At 37.1% G+C, this 24,928-nt stretch overlaps 1 protein-coding gene and 1 long non-coding RNA gene across 5 annotated transcripts in view; one reads left to right on the top strand and one right to left on the bottom strand.

Moving 5' to 3' along the window:
• Positions 1–22,615, top strand: part of Teh1 (tipE homolog 1 phospholipid transfer protein) — a 35,184-nt gene extending 12,569 nt beyond the window's left edge. Inside the window, exon 4 of the mRNA XM_083093749.1 lies at positions 18,793–22,615. Within this exon, the coding sequence (XP_082949875.1) occupies positions 18,793–18,874 (82 nt within the window). The 3' untranslated portion in view covers positions 18,875–22,615. The remainder of the gene's footprint in view (positions 1–18,792) is intronic.
• On the bottom strand, positions 6,279–11,200 carry LOC145968812 (uncharacterized). 4 transcript variants are annotated; one of them, XR_014437867.1, is made up of 7 exons: positions 10,929–11,200; positions 10,302–10,601; positions 10,145–10,220; positions 9,936–10,067; positions 7,916–8,286; positions 7,350–7,508; positions 6,279–7,278 (listed from the first exon to the last, which is right to left on the bottom strand). It is a non-coding gene; the product is annotated as an uncharacterized LOC145968812 (long non-coding RNA). The 4 variants fall into 4 exon arrangements; XR_014437866.1 differs by having other exon boundaries at positions 6,279–7,284; positions 9,936–10,220; XR_014437865.1 differs by having other exon boundaries at positions 9,936–10,220.
• Positions 22,616–24,928: the final 2,313 nt, after the last annotated feature.

Genomic DNA, 24,928 nt, shown 5'->3' with positions numbered 1-24,928 from the left:
CGATTTCCTCCCTTTTCGAATTATCCAAAATCGTGCCACCGTTGTTGTTGTTTACTTCGTATCGCGCTGAAAGTTTGCTGTCATTCGATGAGGAAAAGTCGCAATGCTAGAAACAATATGAAGAGTGGAATGCAGGTCATGGCGCGTCTCTCTTTGAAGCGCACTCTCATGTGCCTTCGTTGAATGAGACTGATTTTCCACGCGAAGATTCTGCCTCGCTTTAATTATTTAGATGTGATTTGAAGCGCTTTTGTCTGAGGTCAAAATTGATTAAAGATACATATGCTAGAAATAAAAACAAAATCAAAATAGTAAATTCGTAATATAAATGCAATATAATAATTATTGACAGTATATTTTAGTTGATAAATCGCTGTCTCCATTTTAAACAGCAGTTATTCACCGGTGCTTTCGACATTAATCGCAGAGTGACAATATTTCTCTGAGGCGAAGCTATACAAAAGAGCTTTGATTTTAATCAGATTGATTTAATTCTATTGTAGTTTCTTTCATTACATCGAGAGGAGAAAGCTTTGTCTTATATTGTACAACGTGTAAATGTCGATAGTAAACTGCACGGATAATTATAAGTGACATTTGTATAAAAGATGCTTGAAAATCCGGAAACGGAGCTTCACTGTTATAAATTCGAGGAGATGCAAAATTCGTGCGATCTAACGTTCAGACTTGTAGATTCAATAATATTCCTTTTGTTGTTGACAATTCCTGTCAAGTTACAGTAAAACAATATAATCTTAAATCGATCGGTCTAAACTTCTACGATGATTGACATGTTCAGTATTTATTCAGGAACGGCGGATGGGTAGCATCGAGCTTACATGTGAGTTGGTAAACCTTTGCCTGTTGGCCGAACGATAAAAAACGATCCTAATACGTTTATCACGTCCTCTCGAATAAGTTATGCACGAAGTGTAGAGCGTTGAATCAAGTTCCTAAGCAGTTCGGGGAACAGATGGCGAAACAGCGTTCATCGATCGTGTCCCTTGTCATCCTGCTGCCAGTTCCCAGTGAAAGGTAGTCACGATACGTCGAAAAGTATTTTGAATATGAGATTCATGCATTCACTTGGATATAAGTCAGGGTTTTGTTCATTTAGTCAACGCTGTCTCACCAAACTATTTTTATCTGATAATTTGTCGTCTTTATGGACGTTTGCCAAAATTCACCTTTTAATTTCTATCGTACATTCCGGAATCTGAAATAATTATTCCGTCACATATGATGGATAAATTATAACATGAACAGACAGACGAAATATTTAATACATGTTTATTTTTAATATTATTTTTAACATGCCATGTAAAAGATCAAATAAAAGATGCAAATAGTAAATAATTGATGTAGTAATGTTAATATTATAAATCATGTGGAATTAAAAAAAGTTAAATTATCAAATTAAATCAATTAAAAAATTCAATTTTTACAATATTAATCTATTTTTCAGAATTTATTATCTTGCAAGAAAAAGTGTCAATTTAATTTTACAGCTTTCGATTAAAAAAGATTAAATATGCGATATATATTATAATATATTATATTTATACTTGTTTGAAAGATTTTGAAAACATTTTTCCAGGTTTATTCAATATGTAATTACAAAAGTACGGTTGCTTACATGTTATGTTCTAATTTTTGCGGCACATAAGTGTAGTAAATTGGATTTTCCGAGTAAGAAATTAATGCAAGAGTATGCACTTGAGCGAAAGTGGAGGGTCGGTCTCTGCGGAAATCGAATGAAGTGATCCTAGCGAGATCATTCCAGAAGAGTACTAAGCCCAGGCTTCGGTATACGAGCTAAATTTCTGTTAGAACTTCGAAATTATACATCTGAAAATTTCCATATGAATAAAAAAGAGGCATTTCTCGCTCGAAATTATAAATGCACTACAAATGACGTAAATTTATAAATTCATAAAAAATGAAATCGTACCTTTTTCTCTCTTTCTATTTCTCTTTTATGTTGTCAGCAACTCTACAGCGTTTATAATTAAATTTCTTTCATATTTTTTATAGTTCTCATATTTCAAGAGAATTCGAGAATGAATTTAATACACGCTTAATTTCTACAATTGTTTCACGGATATATACACAAAAAGAAATACACATAAAGAAAGATACAGGTCACTTAGGAAAATTATATAGACCCTCTTCCGAGAGAGACAACGGTGGGAAAAGCGCTAAACGAGGGTTTTGCGAAACGGGGCGGGAAAAATCTGTGAGCGACTGCAAGGTGGTCGGTCGAGAGAAGTGCAGACGAGCTCGGCAAGGACGTCTCTCGCTGGTGGTATAATAAAAAGAGAGCTCGTAAGTTTCTTGCGGTATTTCTTTCGCCGGCGATCCTCGCCCCGAGGGACAGCTGGCGTGGGCGTCGAAAATACACTCGGTTCCATTCCCGACAATGGTCCGATACTCGCTGTTTCGCCATATTGTCGCATTTATTCTTGGCGCATACATATCCCGCGGCATATTATTTGATGCAGTTAGCGATTTGTTTTGTTCCGTCGATTCAAATATTTCTCTATAAATGCGATTTTTGTAAATGAAAACGTAAAATAAACGCCTCGCCGAAGGAAGACTCACTTTCATGCGCATGAAATAAAAATTTTATTTTACGCAACGGAGGGAGATATTACCTCAGCGGAATGGAATTTGTATAGACTCTCCGGTCGTGAATATTTTTACTCCCTTAATCTCTCTCTCAACGAATTTTTCTTTCCTTGAGCAACTTCGAGGGCCCCGACGTTTCTTCCATAATTTTTTTAGAAAGGAAAAAAAAGAATAGTTACTTGGGTTGAATTGTACAACTCGATATATACCGTCGCCATGTTCGTTTTTCCTTCGTGTTCGCAGCAAAGCATCAGAAATATACTTGCTTGACAGCTACAAGTTGTTGCTGGGGAATTTGCGCGGCATTCAAACTGTTGGACACGAGCGACTTGTTGTGCTTCTCGGCAAAACTCCCTTGAGTGCGCAAAAAATGTGGCAGCGTGGCGTGCCAGCGCTTTAATTCGAGGGCTCCCGTTTTTGTGGGATAAAGAGGGAGAGAGAGAGCGCGAGGCAACTCCCTTCCCAGTTGCTGACTAATAAAGTGAACTTTGCGAATGATAAATATCTAGGGTTAATTAAACTAAAATTTCAGGACGGTAATTATATTTCTTGTGAAGCTTGTAAGAAATTTTGCTTAATTTGATGCATTAATTATTTCTGGCTCCTCGATTGCGCGGCGCCAACCGCGATATTGCGGTTTCGCATTGATTTGATAACAAGGAAAATTGACTCTTTTATTTAATATAAATTAAAATCTCTCTCTTTTTTTATATAAACGACGTTATTCCGGTCTTATTTCCGTTACATTTTTCGATCTTGCGAAGTAGCTGCCAACAGAGTTTATGATATTAAATCACGTCACTCTAAGAAGGAGAAGAAAAATTCGAAATATGAGAGAAAAACTTGTTATGAATTTTTAAAAATTTACTTTATCTTCTTTTGAAGAAAATACAAAATCATGAACGTGTGATTTTTTTTTAAATAATTTGGATATTTACGAAAATATGAGACAGAAAAAAATGAGCGTTATAATGTGGATAGAATTTTAATAAAATGGTAAGAGAAAGATGAGTCATGAGTAAGTCAAAAAATTATATTTAAAAGTCAAATATTTTACACATCTTTTTAAACTCAATAGACTTCAAAATAAATGTCAAACAAAATTAAACATTTAATTAAAGTAGTTTATGTGCATTCCAATAATATCACGTGTCATACACATCATATAAAACTTTTAGATTTTATAAAATAATTCCGAGATGCCACTTCTTAATATCTCAAATTTTTTCTTTATATTTAGCCTCATTCCTGAACATAAATACGAAGAGCAAAGTATAATATTCATAATCTTAAATGTGAAAAGAAGAGACAAGTTGAACTTACCAACATTTTAAGTATTAACTTCGTCCTAAATTATTTAAATGTCCGTAATCTAAAGTAAACGTGCGCTTAAGGAGCACGAAGAATTTGGAACGAGATTCTCCGACTGCTCCGGGCTAAGTTGGAAACTAATTTCCAAAGGATCATCAATGATTTTGCCGCTGTTGGCACTGTATCTCTCGCCATCAATTTTTAATCGCGTTTCCGGCGTTACTCGCCGACAGGAATATCACGTTGCTTTTCACTCGAGCATTTTACTCGATAACGTAGATAATTGCGCGATCGGGAATCTGTAAACGACATTACGTCAAAGTTACGTAATCGTAATTCAGCGCGTCCGACTTTATGGAAAGTATTATGTAACAGAGGGAACGTTTGTGCTGCGTGAATAGCATCGATATTTCTCCCAGAGATTTCTTTATTCAATTACTTTCGCGTCGCTTTATTCACAATACAAACGTGCATTACCCTATTTAGGAAGCTCGTGTGACACTCGAATTTATTTGATCAATTTTATTATCGTTTTCCCATATCTCGCTATTTCATAATTTAATATATGTACGCGCTATAAATAATTCTGCCTCTTGAAACTTATATATAACGCTTTGTCCAATTGCATGCACGGGTTTGAATCGAATTTCGTGATGTATACGCTGGCCTCTCTCTTTCTCTTATCTAACATCGAAATTATATGCGAGGCAAGTATTCCGACAGTTTAAGCTGACATACGCGGCAAATTGGGGCTTTAAAGCGACGTTCGGTTAACTGAAACTCGAGTTCTCATATCATCTTCCGAGTGCAACCAACTGGTTGGAACACGCGACACTGACGCTGATTTGGCGGGATGTTTGGCACTAATCTAAAGGCTCGTTTATTAACGTCCAACGGGTCCACGGGCCACCGCAAATTAATCTCGTGATATCGTGATATCGCGATCCGCATCGCGGACCCCCGACATCGATATGTCAAGCGCGATGCGATGCGTCAAGCGCCCAAAAAATAAATCAACTTAACACAATTGCTCTTTATACCCAGCTTTTTACAACAGCTGTTCAGTTTCGCCAGCGATAAAAAAGAAAATTTGTAAAATACATGTAATATCATTTGTTCGGAAAAATTCGCGAAAAGCGATTTCCCTTCATATCCGAGAGCGTTGTTCGCCATCTCGGTGCACAAGGGGAGGAACGTTTCGTTCGATATGTACGCGACACGCGGGTGGATATTTATACCCCATGTACGCTTCGATCAAAAGAGTGATTCACTCGCGCGGAGGTCGCCTCTTCCGGAAATGCTTTCCAACCCCATCGACATAGGATCGCAAGTGTACGCATCTTCGATTGTTCGCCGGCTGTTGGTTAATGCAAGAGCTTGAACTTGCCATTCGTCCCCAACGCGATAAACTATACATCTCGCGATTGACGTGGAGGCTAAGCAACTATAATAATAGTTGCCGTGCGTGGTCTCTATAGTCGCAAATATTGCGATCGACGGGATTTGCTCGCGGATATTTCCGTCGGTAACCTCGACCAATGATTTTCTTCGACGTTGATTAAATATTCCATGTAATTTATCGAATTAAGGGAGATAGCGCGTTATATCGCGCAAACTAATAATATTCTGTTTTCGTAATTTAATTACACGTCCATCGCTCGCGCGCGCGCGCGCGATACGATAATTAATTTTACCTGATGCCTTTATATAAGTATATAATATTAAATTCCCCCGTTAATATTAAATATATAGATATCCATAAACCCTCGTCGGGAACGGTCGACTTTAAATTATAATTAATTCTCCCCATCGCGAGTTTCCCTTCGATGTGTTTAATTACTCCCCTCGTCGAAATCCGAGAGTGCACAGTTTAAAATCCACCGCAAGTGGCATTGACAGTATATGACCGGGAGCGAAACACGCGAATCGTTTCTTCGCGCGGTGATGTATCGCGATGAGAATCGAACGAGCGTTTGATAAGGTGAAAAAAGTTATGGCGAAATCGATAAAGTTTACTGCTGGAAAACTTTTATACACGTAACAGATGGGGCGGTACAAAGTGGGGTGCAAAAAAATCTCCGATTTTAAATTACTTCTACAAAATTTCAGCAAGAGAAACTTCCTCTTTCCGATAAAACAATGTTTGATTGCTAATCGCAGGCGGAACTATGTGAGATTCTCGCGATAAAATAACTTATAAAATAGCCGACAATGATTCCATATCGAAGCAATAAGGACAATTGTTTCGCGTTACGTAATAATGACGAGGAGTGGAGATTTTAATGGAGTTTGACTGCCGCGAGAAGATGAAGATTATTAATCTCGTCGATAAAATAAACTTCTCTCGAAGGCCCCTCTCTGCCAGTTGCTATTAGCTAAAAGTTCCTGGACGTATTCCAACTCGGAATCAGCTTCGTTTGATCGCCAACTTCTTGCCATGCATTTGCAAGAAATCGCTCATAAGCCACTCTTGCAAAGATGTAGTAATTGCCTCCATTTATTTCCTTCCAATCGTATCTATGTAAGTTTCCTCCTTCATAATTTATACAGAAAGCATTACATCCTTTCGTAGAAAAATATATCGAAATTGCATGATAAAATTGGACCTAATTTAAAAACCAAGTCGTCGTTAGGATAAATCTTGTTCTCATTAACTTTATTTATATTTTTTATATTTTCTCTTTTGCGTATCGTCAATACAGCGAGACCCTCACATTTTATTTTGTAATTAACAAGGGGAGCTTTTTCACAAAATAAGTTTCATCAGACTGTTTATTATTTACGTAACATGAACGATTAAAGGGCTTCAGCTAATGAAACATTTATTGCGACGGATTAAACTTCTCTAAAACATTTAATACAAACAATTAAAAACGATCAATGAGTAAATAATAAAGCTGTGCGCACGAGTTTTTTTTCCGATCGCAAATACAGCTTGCTTATTAATGCACACGATTGTTCAGAATAATTGATGCATATGCAATTATCCTGCAAATTGGATGTGTGAAATCACTTTACATCATCCCTTTTGATCGCGCGAAGAGATAGCAAGATGATGAGATTTGCCACCGATTGGCCACTTTTGTGCATTACTTTCATTAATTTTTTGTGCAGTGCTCTCATTAATGCACGGGCTCCTACATCTGTCATACATCGGCATTCGGGGTCATGTAATAAGTAATTAACTTGCGTGAGGCTGTCCCCTCGTGAATGAAGCCGATACGGAAATCGAGAGCTTTGCAAAACTCTATAATCGGATTCCAAGTTTCCCCGCACAATGTTCTTCTACAAGCTCGCGTCTTGTAACCACTTCCACATTCGCGATAAACTAAACTGAGTCTGAAACTAAGCGACTTAGAACTTACTCGGGAAACTTCTATTCCATTACGTAATCACGATATAGACCCTACCTTGTGTTACGCGGCTTCGCTGTCATATTCGAACGTAGGAATGCGCAATTTTCCGTGAAAGACTGTCACGCGAAATCCTCCCGGAAAATTTCGTCCCGAGCTCTGAGGAAACCCGGGAAGAGGCGGTGTAATTTTCAAATCGCTTCTAATCCAATTCATCTTTTAAATAAGAATAATCGATTAATAAATTACATTTTCCTAACAAAAAATAAATAATCAAAATTAAAGAATATTAAAATATAATACCGATAAATATCACAAACAAAACATTCTTCGTGTTGATTGCAATGTACTCGAAACTTCATTGAATTTACATATAAATTAAAATTAAAATTAAAGCTTAGGGCCTCATGTTGTGTAAAAAAAATTCCAGAAGAAAAAGATGTTTCAGTAGTATTTATTATTATTTCACGAGATATCTATGAGAGAGGAAAAAAATGCGAAAGAGAGGGAGAATCTCATTTATTCTAGAGCTCAGCACTACAAAATATACCGCAAGCTTAAATTCGCTATTACATCGCGAGATAGTTTCTAGGAAAATCGGAAAATTCCAAAATTGTATTTACGAGAGACACACGGAATCTTTCCCTCTTCAAAAGGTGCTTCCCTGATAAAATTTCTTAATGGCACATCTCTAAGCCCGGAATAACTCATACGTAAGCTTGAGTTTCTTCGCGATCTCTTCTTCACACGCCAGTGAAACGGGTGAGTTTCTCGGACCGAAATTTTATCGGATTCCAACGTCGGTCGGGAGAAACGGGTTTCCGTCGCGGAAGTAGCTTATCCGTAAAGGAAACGAGTCCCCTTTACGAATAAGAGTACACGCCCGTTCCACGGCCATTCTCTATCTCGGAAAAGGACGCCATGCAACATGACATTGCATACAGTACCGATCAAAAGTGTTGCTTATTCGCTTGTAGAAACGCGAGTCGTTACTCTAGTCAACAAAAACATGTACAAATATTACTAACTTATTATTATTTCCTTACTGTTATCTTATGCTTCAATATCGTAAAAATTAAAAAATAATATATAATAATAAATAATGACAGAAATATCAAATTTCTAGCTCCTCAAAATAGCCTCCCTCGTCCTGTCAATCACCGGACCTCAATCCAATAGAATTATTGAAAGATGAATTTGATAGAAGTATCTGAAAAATGAGATTTATTAATCAAAAACAACTGTAAAAAATTTGCAAGTGTGTTGGAATCAAGTATTAGTAGCTTTAAAAAAATTATCATGAATACCAAGAGTATGTGCGGTTGTTGAAAGCAGAGGGAGGCAATTTTGTGGAATTAAAAATTCAATATTTCTGTTATTATTTGTTATTAATTTTGGCGATATTTTATAGCATAATAATATATAATCCGATAATATTAATATATATTTCTTAATTCATTAAAATAACGATTTCTCTGTTTCTACGTGATGTAACTTTTGACAGCTACTATACATATGTGATCTTATATACACAGACAAGTGTGCGTGTGTTTGTATGTATATTTATTTGTATATATATATATATATATATCTGTGTGTGTGTATATATGTGTTTATATATATATATATATATAATATATATGTATATATATTCGTATGCGAACGAGAGGCGCACGTAATGGCGATACGATGTTTTAAGGGATATAGGTCAGGGATTCGCGGGATTTCTGCACATGAATGCTTCGACGATGTGTTGTTCTATATAAGCGCGGTTAACCTGAATTTCGTAACGGCCAACAGAACGGGTGATTCGGTTATGAGTCCTCGGAGAGAATGGGGGGGTGCGCAATTTTTCCGTCGTCGGTAATTGGAAATGTGATTAGCTCGATGGCTCTCGTTGCGAAAACCTCGTGACGACTCGCTAAAGTTAATTAACTCGCAATCCTTAAAGTTTACACGCGACGTTAAAATGTCGACGTTGCGTTTCCTTCCCCCCCCCCCCCCCCGCGCTGTTTACGACCGGAAGAATGACGCGCGCTTTTTCGCGTGGCAAGGGACACCGAGTCTGTAGAATTTTTAAAACGATAATTACACGAGCGTAATTTCACGTAAATTCACGTGGACCCATTCGCCTTATTTGTAGAATTTAATTATACGCGTGTATCACCGATCTCTTTGTTCTTCGTGTTTAATTTTATTAATATTTTATTAATATTCTGTTAAATCACGCTGATTGCGATCGCGTCTGCCGTCTTTTTTGACAAATACGATTTGTACGAAAAGGTAGACATTTAATATATTCTTGTAGCGAGAGCGAGAATTTTCATATTTGCATAATTTCATGTTGCTTTATAAATTTATTCCAAAAGGCCGTTGGGAGACGACGATTTATGCAAAATACCTCACCGACTAGCGCGACGTTGCTCGCGATTTTTTAATGCCTTAAAAACTGATAATCTGGCAGCTGATGCCCGTGGCATTCGATTAATTCGCAATGGATCTTTTCGCAAACGACCACTTTTTGAAGTCGCGTTCGCGAAAGACAATTAATAACGAGCGATCGATAATCTCCTTTAAAGTCACCCGAAAATTTTCCATAAAAATCGTGGTGTCTAATAAAACATAGCACTGTTATAATAGTACCTCGAAATCTGTATTTTCAGCTTGAATAAACGGAAATAGAATGCACATGTACACTAAAACAAGAGTAAATTCTAGGGGAAGAGAGAGCTCGAAAACCGCGACGTATATATGCTTGGAATAAAATGGAGAATCCTGTATGACAAGATGATTTTAAAGATAAACAAGGAAACACACGATATGAAATAAAATACGACTGTATATCGCCATACAAATCCAAATTGAATCTCTTCCTGGAAGACACCTCAAAGGATCTGCTATCAATTTTGCGAAATCTCCGTGGACAATCTATCAAAGAAATACCCAATGTCGTCAGGACTGTTCCAGTTCTTTTCTCAGAAAGATATTGACACATACACGCACACTTACAAATATATATATTGGAGAGAACGAAAGAAAAGAGAAAAAAAGAGGAAGGCTTTCACCTCCAACTTTTTCAGGACGTAAGCACGGCGGCATCGATCGCGTCGTATGCTTCCACTTATATGCTGGTCATTTTCCAACATGTATAATATGGCTGGCATTGACCGCACGGAATCTTTCCGGCACGTTACATTTAGCTCTGGAACTTTTTTCCTGAACGAACTTGGAACTGATTCTATTTATGCTTCAGCAAAATTTGTGTGGAACTAAAAAAGCTTTAGTCTTGCGCTTTTAATGGTCAAGAGTCTACAAATATAATTCAGAATTTATATATATACTTAAAATATTATAATTATAATAATCTTGAGAATAATCGATATATCTGCTAGATAACATTTCTTTTCTTTATGAATTAATATCGAGAAAAAAAATTATATACTAAATAATTGCAGATTTTTAGTCGTCTTATTTTGTTTATTATATATTTATTATATATTTTGTGGCAGTAAACTAAATTTTTTTTAAATTTATGTAACATTCTTCTTTCCCGGAATCATACAAAATGTAAATTCTGCATTATGTCAATTTTTCATGGGTTATATTCACATGCTAAAAGCTTGCTAAAATAATCACCTTCAAAGTCACCATCTATATTCCTGGCTACGCGGGCAAACATCAAAATTCCGTCCAAGTTTATATTCGAGAAATTATTATTTTTTTTTTAAGAAATTCTCAAAACTTTCTTTGAATTCTTTCTTGGAATTTCCTGCGACAACATTGTACGTGATTTTGGCGACTGCGCGCGAAGAATTCGGTCCTTCGTACATTTGTTATCGCTCTTTCGCACTCAGTGTGTCAAAAGCTTGTACTTCAGTATTCACAGGAACGAATATGGCTCTTCTACGCCCGATATCATAGTCGATATGACAATTGAAAGATAGAAATGCATCCATTGTCTCGCTATTCGACCATGAGATTCATCACGCTATTGTCCCTCGAATTGCGTTCTTATTGTTTTGACGAAGGACGCGAGGCGGCTTGTCGCCTCTAATTAAGTGTAATTTAATATTCTAATGATTGGACTCTCGCGCGTAGACTATAAGATGAGTCTCAAGGATGCCCCGAGAATCCTCCGGGTATCATGAAATTGGAATCTTGCGATAAATTTCATTTTTTATTTCGAGATGTAACACGCATAAACAGAATAAAATGGAAAAAATTTCAAGCAAAGAATAATTTAAATTAAATTATTTTGAAGCCAAGTATCTTTTTTCTTATCAGATAAACGCATAATTATTACTCTTTATATTTGTGGGAAACACTTAATAGATTATTTCGTTGACGAAAATTTAAAGTTTCGCGAATAAATTCGCGAAATGCACATAACAGTGCTATAAATAGCCGTTACATAACGATACATTTCTCTTTCTGAATGTGTGCGAGTTCAAGAGTTAGGTGCACTGAATTCCTGGCGGTGCCTTTTTCCTCGTAATTTTATGCTCAACGTGAAGGAAGACTGTTCGGGGAGGGCCTTTTATGATATAGCATTAACGTAATTTTGCATGTGCTAAGAAATATCTAAGCATTACGGCAAAGCCTGCGTAGGTAGCTTGTACTTTCTCGCGTCCCGTTGAATATTTACGAGTGCAGCTGCCCGTGTAAAAAAAAATAAGGAGGGTATCTTAAAGATCGCTGTCAGAGGCGTCCCACGCAGGTGGAATAAAACAGGCTGGCTATATCGCAAACATGACGAGTCCCGCTCCATCTTGGAGTAACGGGGCTTGACGCCAATAAATGATGGTGTCATGTGCAAAGATGGATCGAAACGAGACATGACTAAGGCGCGACCGTCGTTAGGATTATTTTTAGCTCTGATTATGCCTAATAAATCTCCTTCCCTCTCTCACCGATTTGTGCGATTAAACCGAATTTAGTCACACGTCGAATCTTATTATGGATAAGTGTAAATGAGTTGGGAAAAATCATCGAAATTTAAGGGATGAAAAGATATTGAAAATTATAAAATATTCACGACAAAATTTTGAAAATAAAAATTAGAGAGAGTAACTTTTACAAAATATCTGGAAATATTTGTAAAAATTATTTAACATGATTATTTAATAAATGATAATGATCAATAATGATATATAAATAATTATTATTCTTCTATGCTTTAAACAATTATTATTCTATGCTTTTTCATGAACTTTCTTTTCTTTATATATGTCATTTTTCGACTAGCGACTAGATGTGCAAGAATAACAGAAAAAGATGTGTTTTAAAACATTTCCTGTCTGTATAAATTTTACGTACTTCTCGATACTTGCGTTCGTGCTCCGGTTAGCGTGAGCTAACGAATTTACGTCAAAACTGAAAGCTTTATACCCAACTCGCTTGATTATCACATGCGTGTTGCCATAATTATGAAGGTCGTTTGATACGTTCCTGTTTAATACACTATTACGAATAATTATCAAAAATTATTTAAACTATGTAACCAGTCTCTCTTACGCACATAAAAAAACTTGATGCGCAAGTCATGTCATATTAAGTATAATTTAACCTTATTATCAATATTACAATTTAATTGGTCAATTAAACTATGTCGAATGAAAATTATAAATATGCAATGTACGCTTATAAGTAATTGTGACAACTATATATTCAGCTTATCTTAAGCTACCGAATTTTTGACAAAATCTCCGGAAGGGCGGTTAGTTAATCTAAAAATCCATATTTATAGCTTAAAGCGGTAGTTCAATACTTTGAGTTTGCAGGTCGGGGGATTAGTGGCAATAACATTGCGGTATTTGAAACTGCAAAAAGTGTCTACTCGAATTTCCATTTAATATCTATTATATCTCCTCTTGGATTAAACTTTTTCAAATATTAATTTTAAAAAATTGTACCTTTGAGTTGTACAATAGTTTCATTTCAGTTTTTTAATTCTCTACTGGCTTGTTTCATTTTTTTAGGTTTATGAATTTTCAAGAAGGAGAAAACAGAAGTTTCCAACAATCTTTTTAATAATTCGAAAATATCAAGAATATAAATAAAATAAATAAAACTTAAAAAAATTATATTTTTTTCGCCATTATGCATATTTTTATCTTTGATTCTTCTTGTTCATTATAAAAATTTTAATTTTCTTATTTCTTTATTACTTTCAGACAGACAACGATGGGAAGTTTTCACTCCATAGAAAAAAGAAATTAATACTATAAAAGGTACATAGAAAATATAAAATATTCATCTCAATTCCGTCAGAGTCCAATTGAAGTAAATTGGATAAAAGAAAGTTGATAAATATTCCAGTTGATATAAATCTTATCTACACTAGATTATAAGAAAAAACGGACAAGCTTGTAAAAAGACTTGTAAAATTTGTATAAAGATGCTTATTAAAAAATCCAGTTACCTTTTATTACAAGCACTCGTTTTATGGCTGCAAAAATTGAGGCAGATAAGAAGATTCCCTGCCAAACGTACGGCTCATTACCAAATAATTGGAGTACCGCTGGGCCATTCCGCAGCACAATTATCTCGCCTTCCATCCCATCATGTCCCGTCAAATTGCTTAAAGCTTAGCCTGAAAGCGAACGCGTATAGAGCGCTGTCACTCTACACGAATCTCGAGAAAATGTCGTCCTCGACCTTGTCAGTTCCAGACCGCCCGGCGAGGTCTCTCCCCTCCGATCGTTCGGGTCCTTATTAAACGCCGTGCAGTCGGCGGCTCCAATTTCGTACCTCGATCGAGCATTCCTAGGCCCTAAAATTTATGTCCCTCGACGCCCGCGGGCGCTCGTAATCATAACTTTGCGTCTCGCGGGGGCTGCGCGCGCGCGCGCGCAAATAAGGGCGCGTATCCGCCCGTCGCCTCACCCGCTGTCACGCGACTGCTTGTAATATTTGCTGGCATTCTGAAAAGGTCATGCTCGTCGGTAATGGCCCTGGTCGTGCCGTATATGCTGATGAAAGGAAGAGAGAGAAGGAGAGGGAATCAAGCTTAGCGACGTCTAAAATGCAGCCTGACCGGTCACTCTTTCTTCGGAAATCGAGGGAATTTTTATCGCGAAAATGAAGAAAAAATAAAACGCTTTTCCCCTCCCGCAGGTACTTGAAGCTCGTTCTATCTCAAACACCGCGAGCAACGTGACGGAAAGTTGAAGAAAAGTTTCGAGGTACCGATAGTTTTTAATTACGTGGCGGCTACTATTAAAGGTCCCTCGCAAATTAAGTATTCAAAATGCATTAATTCCGAGCGAATTTTTTTACGAGAACTTGAGATCCGAGACTCGCTGCAAATGTATTAACGTCGATTTAAAAGAAGTTTTAAATACACTTTCAAGAGAGAGAGTTAAATACATTTAAAATCTAGGGTAATTGTGTATGCGTACACATCTTTTATGCAGAGTAATAATACTCGAGCAATCCCCTTCGTCAATTTATTTGATCGATATTGTTCTCGCTTGAGGACAAATTATGTTTCTTGCGAAATATAAATTGAAGAAACAAAGTTGGGGAGGAGAAGGAAGATTAATCCGCGGCAAATTTTCATTGCATCGCATCGCTCGAATTGTACGTTGCATCGAGTTTTAAACGCGTCGCGCCTTTAAGCACGACAGGGAAAATCGCTCCTGGTCGCTCGGGGAGTTGTAACTTTATTGGTTAACAGTGGAAGTTTGAATTAATAAGGAGCTAAAGCTCGCGATGAACTTTATGACGATCTTATCGAAGTCCCGTTGTACTGCACGCTCGTAAATGTAACAAGTACTTCACCCGCTATCGATTTCCTGACAGTCACGTCATAGGACGATTTGCCACCTTTATCGCACCTGGATATCACTCCTATTCGGTTTTTTTTACTCTTCACATTCTAATGTAAAGCTCCCTTCCAAAGTAGATACATTCCATTATATAAATCAGATAAACTTTTACATCTCGTTACCTTCTATCTCGTTACTTCACTCTCTCAGTTTTCAATTTAATTTATCATCTTTTTCAAGTCTTACGTACATGATAAATTATTTCAATTTTCATTACACGTACACGATAAATTTTTATTTGACAGCCACGGCGTTATATAAGCAAAATGTCGTTACGCGGATATCGCTTTAAGGGTGACGTAAACAATTTGGGCAAGAAGAAAGAGCGAATGACGGAATAGCAAATAGAAAAAAAAAAAAAAATTCTTCCATGCTCGGTACACACTCGGGGCGGATCGCGATCGGCACGCGACCTGACCTAAGCGTTGTCGTTACCACTATTGAGTAGTAACCACTGCGTGAGCGACGCCGTCCGATACCATCGGTCTAGGACTACTGCGCCTGACAATAGCATACTCGGTATTCATCGCTCTTTTTCAGCGGGCCGATGTAGGTCATGGTGATATCGCATTCAGAATTCTTTTTTTCCTCTCATCACCCACGGCGATTCGCTACCCACTCCCTTTCGTCACTTCCCTCTTCCGCCAACACCCCCCCCCCGCCTCTCTCTCTTTCTCTCTTTCTCGATATGCTTATCTTCGTCATTTCTCTTCAAGTCCTTTATGTCAACTCTGTATTGCCATAGATGGTTTTATCTCTCGCCAGAATTATTTTACAACGTTCCATTGTTTTTCACAAGGTATCCGAGATCGAGATAACCCAATTATAACAACGTATATTTGCTTATTAATGTCAAGCCGTCTTCTTTTTAGCTAGATATACAGGATGTCCCAGACTTGACGAATCAGCCGTTAATGGTAGATTTCCGAGATCATTTGGAAACGAAAATCTTAATACCAAAATGTTGAGAAAGATGTAGTTTCGGCGCTATAAAAGATTAAAGATTACCAATCGGCGCGTTACGTTCTCTTATGCTCAGGGACATAGCGCAAGGGGTCCGAGTACAGCGCGATAATATCGATATCAATAGAGGGATGAATATAAAATAAAAAATAGGATTCTGCAGTGAGCGCGATTGTGTTTTCCATGCGACAGTAGTCAGTAGTTTGAACATTTTTATGAAGTCTTCCTCAACATTTTGGTATTAGAATTTTCGTTTCCAAATGATTTCAGGAATCTCCCTGAGCATAAGAGAATGTAACGCGCCGATTGGTAATCTTTAATCTTTTATAGCACCGAAACTACATCTTCCTCAACATTTTGGTATTAAGATTTTCGTTTCCAAATGATCTCAGGAATCTACCATTAATGGCTGATTCGTTAAGTCTGGGACACCCTGTATAATTCAATCAAATCACTTTATTCAAAATATTTTTATCTTCGATGTTAAATACCTTGACAACAAAGTTACAAGTTACTATTCCGCTCGAATGAGGCTGTGGACACTTAAACATAAGGATTATTAATGCTTGGATAATTTCTCTGCGGCAAAGTCGACTTTCAATTAATTGAGAGACGTTTCAGGGTAAGCTGTCCATTTAATTCCAAGATGTCCCGTACATATTTTTATGCGATGACCGGAGCCGCTCCATTACAAGCGAAAGCCCGCATGAATATGCAATATTCTTAAGCCTCAGCTCGATTGTTAGCGCACGAGCGAACCCTCGACCCAACAATGGAACCTTTTGTAGCCAGGATTTGACTATCCTCCATTCTTTGCGGCGCGTAATCAGGAGAGGCAATCCGCGGAATTTGGGTTGATGTGGTTTCTGAAGATAGACAGGCGAGGCGGTAGGAATACGAAAGAGAAAACGTCAAAGGGAATCAAAATGTACCAGTTCTCCTCTTGGTTGCGAGCCACATTGCCGCAGAAATTCAATAGAATCGTAAAGGAATAAGAGCAAAATATGTCGGAACGTCGCTTTTATTCTCTCATCTTTCGTCGCAGCATTTTAACCATTTTATTACATATCTATACAAGTGATATATAGAAAGATCCTAACAGGATTCATTGTGTTTTAAGCATATTTTCAGACATTGAAAAAGGAACGAAACGCTCGCGAGGAATACTTAAAAAATATTTCCATTCAGAAATTTTATATTAATAATGCTTTTCGTGTACAAACCTTATGCACTATGAGCTATTTTGCAAAAATTCCTGCCGTAAAGGATCGAAATATTTTTTTCGAGATTAGACAAAGATTAAAAAAAAATAGAAATATATAATCAATAAGCTTCTAATAAAATGCGACGCGAAATATTGTTACTCGATTCCGATTGACGTCACGTATGATTCATAAATATTGGATTCATACGAGCTGTCATTCAATCGCATAATCGCAATAATACACGGGGTTGTCTGAAATGAATGGCAGTGGTAAATTTCAACAAAAGGTTTAAAAATCCGCTCGTGCTCGACCTCGGCCCAACCTCATTTCGTTCCAATTATCTGTCCATCAAACTTTTATATTTTCGAGGCTGGTGAAACGCGGTTCCCTTCTAACGCTTCTGACGAAGGAATTTCTCGCACTGCGAGATCGTTTCATCCCTGTGTAAACGTCGAGGGCGGAATATTTGCTCGCAACGACTCGATTATTCGCTCGTTACAAATCGTTGCGAGCTCGTCGTCGTCGCAATCGGTGATTTCATGCCCTGTGTCTCATCGTTTTCAATCATTTTTTTTTATACACGCACGCGTTCTCGTCGTCGATTCTCAAAATTGGATTATTAAAGAGAGAGAGAGCTGTAAAAAAAAAACATGCTGGGAACAAAGCAAAGAGACCTCTCTCTACCCTCGTTTCAAATTAATACATTCATTTACATTTCTTGACACATGAGAAAAAAAAGTGATTGCAAAATAGAAAAACAGCTGTTTTACTTCTCCTTTACTTTTAATAATATCGTGGAAACATTTTGCTGCATAAATCATTATGGTAAACAGAAAATGAGAGCCGAGAGAGAAGAAATTACAATTACTTGTCGCAACGAATCGCATTTCTAAGAATGCAGTCTCGTCCGGAGTGGTTTAACGAAGTGCTTTAATAAGAAAGCCATATCAAACGGGATGGGAGTTTTCCTTTCCTAAAGAGTTAACGTCGAAATAAATTATTTGCACTCGGCGCATGCCGTAAATCCAATATAATTTAAGTAGATTTCGCAATTTTATCAACTGGTAACCCGCGGACATTAATCTGTTTTAATAGAGCTTATTAAACTCGCCGCTCTTTGTCGGGAGAAATAGTACTGCGCGCTTTTTTTCATGATTTAATGGAAAATTTTCTCCAATATCTCCTTTCCTCCGAGGGGAAATATCTACAAAACACTCTGATCGATGCTTAGGGCGTCTCTTTATTCCCTCTCCCTTCTTCTCTCTTTCCTTCGTCGCTCGCCAACTATTGGGCTTCTTATTCTTCACAATTTTATAAGTAAATTTTTAACATCTCGTACACACTATTGTGCTATAAATTAGCATAATAGTAAATAAAAATCTGCGTAATTATTATAATCTATAAGAATGCGCCCTGGATACCTTGAGCCTTATATTCTCCTCAGTCTTTTATAAATTTCCCTTCTCTTTCGCGCTAACATTTCGCTCGCTTTTTCTGTTGCAGCGACCACTCGATCAGCAACCGCGTGGACCGTCGCGGCCACCCGACATATTGCGAGTGCGGCGAGGTAACGAGGCCCTTATGACGACGGGAGGAGACGGCCGAGAGTGCCCTGGCCACATCGCAATCCGACTTCTAGGCCCTGTTCGCTCTACCCGTCCTCGACCGTCCTTCCGGCCCCACGGCCGGCGATCTATCTTGTTGAACTCTACCGCATGTTTCCCGGCAGCATTTCATCCCGACCTCTCCACGTGTACAAATCAACATACAATTCGCATACGTTTAAATTCGCATACGTCAACGAGATACAGGGAACGAGGGAAGCGATCCTTCAACCCTCTCGATGACTCTCGTCCGCCGATTGTAAAGAATAGAAGCTGCCCCCGCACAACGTGTGCGTTGTACACATGTGTGGTGTTGTTGCGTGGTTAATTGGTACAAGGGCGGTTCGCGGCTAGTAATTACCAGTGGCCTGTGCCGCGAGCTTGGTGGTAATTGAGCGGCGCGATTGACGCGATTATAAAAGGCACCGCTCGCGTGATGAGTATCGCGCGATCTGGCGAAAGGTGAGCGCAAATTATCACGCGCAGAATGAATAGTTTCGCTTTACACGCCGAGATGCCTAACATTACGGTGCATTACATGCTCGATGGCGTTTCACTAATTGTTAACGATATTTGGGAAATATTTCCTTTTCGCGTGACGTGTGATAGAAAATATTAGATTACGTCAGCCCTTACATCAGCGTCGGATGAAAGGATGAAAGAGTGCGACTCTCCGAAGAAGAATTACCTCCGCATACGTTCTAGTTTTATATCGCGAATAATCTCGCTGCTGGCCTAGCTCGCGCTAATTAATTTCATTCGACGACACGAGCTCTGAATTTCCTTTTGACATTATTCGCGAATATGTACGAGTGTAATAATCAATATTTGCCGATCCGTCTGCAAACAATAACGAAAATTGTGAACCGACAAAGCGTATAATATGCGTATAAATGCTTCCGGTAAATAAAAATCTGCGTAAATAAGGTACGTATGAAATTCTGAAAATACCGAATAAACATAATGCGTAACGTACTGATTGTATAACCGCGTTCACTCGCACGTTTATTGAAAGTTTTCACCCACGTATGGCCGAGGTGAATACGTCCCAATTGGCTCCGCACGTGGTTGGAAGAGTTTACGTTCGCAAAATTAGTCGGGGATCACCTACGAATCCTTCTGGATTTCAGTATCGCGTTCGAAATTAGAGCAACGAACAAGCCAAGCAAAACAACTATTTACATACGTTTTAACGAAATTAATAAGAAATTGCCATAATAAATATATTATTGATAAACAACATTCTATAACAATTGTATTTAATATTTCTCTTACTAATTTCTATATATTTTTTATATTTATTTTATATTTGTACTTATTTTATATTTATTTTATATTTATATTCATATTTATTTTTGATATTTATTTTATATTTATATATTATTTTATTTATTTCTTTGCGTTTTAAATCTATAAAAAAATTTAAAATTTCCATGCAATTCTTTTCTTCTTTTTCGATGATTTTTTTAATACTCCTCTCGTGCATTCAAAATTTTTTCTTACGCAAAGGTCTCGCGAAAAGTCTTCGCTCGGCGGCTCTGGCAAATAAATGGACTTATCTAAAATCTATCTGCGAGAAATCGATCGGTGCAACTGTAAACCTCGCGACAGCCAATTTATTTTCCTGCCACTGGAAAGTCATTATTCTCGAAGAAACGTTGAAATGAGAAAGGGAGAGTGAGAGAGAGAGAGAAAGAGAGGTCAGGTTCGGGACGAAATAGGTATTGCCATTGTTCCCGTTTTCCCAGTGTATCTCGAGTTGAAAAGGCACAGTCAGAAATAAGAAACCGGCGCACGAGAGGACGGATATTCGAAAATGTCGATGTTCTAACTCGTTTCATTATCGCGCGATATTAAATCTTCGACGATCCGGGTCGCGGATGTCTTCGGAGCCCGGGTTTATGATTTGTTTTCATTGTTTCTGGAAACTGGAGTCGATCGATCAAATCAACATCGGGATGCAAGAAGGGATAACGCATCGTTTCCAAGAAACTGCTCGGTAACTGCATTTTTCACCAAAACAAAAAAAGAAAAAAAATTTGAAAGTTTCCACGAAAGTTCCGTGTACTTAATTTACGTGTAAATTCATGCGCGAGGTGTCCGGTTGGATGTTAACAAGGGGACAATTTATGAATAGACTGCGCTAATAATCGTCGCGCAGAGATTATGGTGATTTGAATATCAGTAAACATGTAGAGTTTTACTTCTCTAAATTATTTACAATCTATGATGTAAATCGCGGATCTAAAGAGGCCTCCCACGCGAATATTAAACTTTAATTTCGCGGTCAAATTGGCTTCCGATAAACGGCCGTATCAATTTTCCGAGAGCCAACGTCTATCTCGAAGACGGTTCATTTGTATGTGGATTCGCTTAATGGAAGCTGCGAGATCCGACGGGGATTAATGGTACGAGGGGTAGCAGATGCACCAGCGAGCCGAGTTAAGTATTACATTGTACGCGAGAAACGCATCCGTCTCGGTAAAATATGCATGCCCGCCGTCGTGCACTCGACTTGACTCCAAGTGAAGACTCAACAGACTACATCTATTATCGTCACGTCCGTTAACGTACGGTTTTCCTGATTGTAATTATGCGCCTGCCGATCCGCGTGATTTTTTCCTCCTCAGTTTTTATTTTTTTTTTCTAAACAAAGTACAACATAAATTAAGCCCTCATAAATTACCGCGTGCAAAAAACGGTGCATAGTTAACGAACTTAATTATTTCGAAACGTATACACGGAGAAAATGTTACAGTAAAAATTACAATATAGTTCTTGTAATCGTGAAACTTAGCTACACAAAAAAATCACGATATTTTTATTCAGTAATATTGTTTTGTAAAAATATAATTATTCAAATATTCTGACGCATACGTCAACGAATAATAAAAAAGTGCATAATTTATAATTTGTATATAGTAATATAATAAATATTTCAGCTTTAGCAATGAATAGATAAAATTCCCTTTTACAATAAATCTTGCAAAAGGGAATTTTACGTAATAATATTTTTTACGCAATATTTTTACCGTAAAATTTTTTCCGGATACGTGTGTGTGAATCGTACGGTGCGATTAATATTGCATCACGACTCTTTCAGGAAGGGCTGTCCCGTTGCGTAATTTTATTTGCAACGATATAATTCAGTTTGAAATGCGAGGCTCTCTCTCTTTTTTGCTTCTAAACTTTTATCGATGATTCAACGATGTACACGATCCGCGAATGCAGGCTTCTCTCTCTTTCGGAGCTCGGAAATGCCGTTGCTCGATGCTATTTAAAACTCGCGAGCGCAATCCAAGACTAATCTCGGCTCGCGAATAACGAAGCTACTGGCATGGATTGTTTCGGAAATATTTCGGGGCGATAATCGAGCATTCTCGTGCCCCGATGCCGCATCGGCTTTCTCATTTCTTTTCTCTCCTACCCCGCTGATATTTATACGCAGAGTTTTGCGGGGCTTCGCGTGCTTCTTTCTGCTTACGAGGCAAATAGTTTTTGGAGCTCGCCGAAATTCACCGCGGCACGCAACGCGATTTGCGTCGAGTTCCCTCGAAACTGCACGGATATACACTTATGCTTACAACGTCATGATTCTCGAGTCAATAAGAAAAATAATTTGTGTGGGATAATTCGCAATTGGATGATGTAAAAAAGTGTGCTTTTAATTACGACATTTTCGACGCAAGCCGCTTCGTTTTGTAGGCTCGATCGGCGTTAATGCAATCTTTTAATTTTACAAATTATGAATTTCATAATTTTAATTGTTATCATTTAATTATTATTATTATTATTTAATTATTATTATAATTTTAATTAATAATTATATTCAATTAATAATAATAATAATAATAATAATAATAATAATAATAATAATAATAATAATTTAATAATTATATTAATAATTAATTTAATAATTATAATTTTATAAATTTATAGTATCTTTCAATTTTACAAAGTTATCTTTATGAAACCCAAAAGGGAAATTTATACGTGTGACTAGAGATGTGTCAACTTGTTTGTAACGCGTATCGCGCAATGTAACATCACTGCCGGATTCGCGAATTTTAAATTTCTGGCTGAATCATGCGGTTTATCTGCGCTAAATATCGACGGAATACAAAATTTATGACACTAGTTGTCGACAGGCATGCAGCGTGCACGATAAAATTATGCGGAACCGGAAGAGATCGAACACTGCATTACGTTGTCGCATGCTAGATAGCCTAAATGCCGCAACAAATCACGCAAAATAATGAAACTTTCGGTTGAAAAGAAAAAAAATTGTTCGGGATTTATGTTTGGAAATAGTATTGACTTTTGTTTATCTACAAATCTAATGAGTAATTCTAAAGAAACGGAGAGATTTTTATCATCAAGTCCATAAAAGAATTATTAAGATTATAATCTCCTACATTGATAAAATTCCAATTTAATCTAACCGTTGTAAAATATTCCACGCGATTCATGTAAATCTACTCTTTATTGTGTAGACGGATCTGAAAATAGAAAAAATTGAAGAATATCACGAATAAAACAAACATTCTGGCATTTGAGTTTCAAGAATCATAAGAGGGTCGTTTTTTTTTCACTTTTTATTTACGATTGGCGCAGATTGTCGCGAGTGAAATAATAACATAAAATTTACCTCATTTAAGAAAAATATACCAGGGTGTCTACTTAAATCTTGTAAAAAGAATTCCTTGATTCTTAAAGCATTTTTGTTCAAAATTCCAAATAAAAGAATATTTTAAAGACTTTTTATATAATGCAATTTTTTTAAATAGATTTTTTATTGCGTTTTCTAACGTTATTTCATTTATGAGTATTTCATTTATAGGAAGGAAAAATACACAATTTCTCAAGTTTCAAGCGCTAAGTTTGTAAATGTACTAAAAAAATTGAATAATTTTTTAAGGTAAACATTTTTCGCTTGTTTGAAATTTTCATTTCTTTATTTAAAATTAGAGAATATATTGCACACTCAATATTTTATTAAAACATTCGTTATATGAACAAAAATAGATATATATTTATAATATATTTTAAAAGCACATTTTTTTCTTAATTTGCTGATCATTTACAATATAAGAGCAAAGTTCATCAAAGAGACATTTAAAAAGAAATCTCCGAATCCCAATAAAATTCCATGAAAATTTCCTGTCTTTTTTCCAATAAAAATAATCCCTGAGAATTTCTGGTATTTTATGTTTTTCCAAAGAGTAGATACCTTGTATCGTGTTTGCAAAAACACGCACTCAATGCAAGATCTAAATGTTTCATCATAACTTTTCTTCTAACCTTACGAAATTGATGGCTTATTAAGATAATTATGCGCGCGAACGAGCATACGTATGAAAATTTTATTTTCTCCTGTTTTATTCATGACGTTTCCTCCCGTGCAGCTCGACTGTTAATCGCACTTAATTAATCGCGAAGCGACAACATTGCGCTTTGATCCCAATCGCTTCGCCCCAATCACGTCGCGCATTCGTCGATAATGTTATTTCGCAGTCGCGACTTTTCCAAGGTATCTGATCAAGCGCTCCAGATGGCTCGTTTTCATGAATCACGTATCTTGAACGGGAATCTGGGGCAATCGAATGTTTGTGTTGCATAAGAAAGAGAGAGAGAGAGAGAGAGAGAGAGAGACAGAGAGAGAGAGAGAGAGAGAGAGAGAGAAGGAAAAATCAATTAACGACAGCAAAGAAATGTTACACGGATATTACACACGTACATGCACGTAAGTGTTTTGTAAAAGTCCATTTCCATGCAGCCATTGTGCCACGACGTTTCGATATCGCGAAGATCCTAATAAAGCATAAATAATGTCGTTATCGAAAGTGGATTTAAAAAAAAATATGTGGATAAAAAAAATAAGAATTGCGTTAAGAGAAAATATGCGCGAATAATGCGGATAAAATAATCGTCGCGACAAACGAACGGCGGTGAAGAGAAAAATAATGGCTCGTTTTTTAATCCATGCCATCTGTTGCATTCGTCGACACCGCGCGCTCGATGCATTAATGCAAATG

Source organism: Camponotus vicinus, unplaced genomic scaffold (assembly GCF_025532165.1).
Source record: "Camponotus vicinus isolate PSW18456_S1 unplaced genomic scaffold, iyCamVici1.0 SCAF_3, whole genome shotgun sequence".
Taxonomy (NCBI): domain Eukaryota; kingdom Metazoa; phylum Arthropoda; class Insecta; order Hymenoptera; family Formicidae; genus Camponotus; species Camponotus vicinus.
This window is presented reverse-complemented; position numbering and strand designations above follow the sequence as displayed.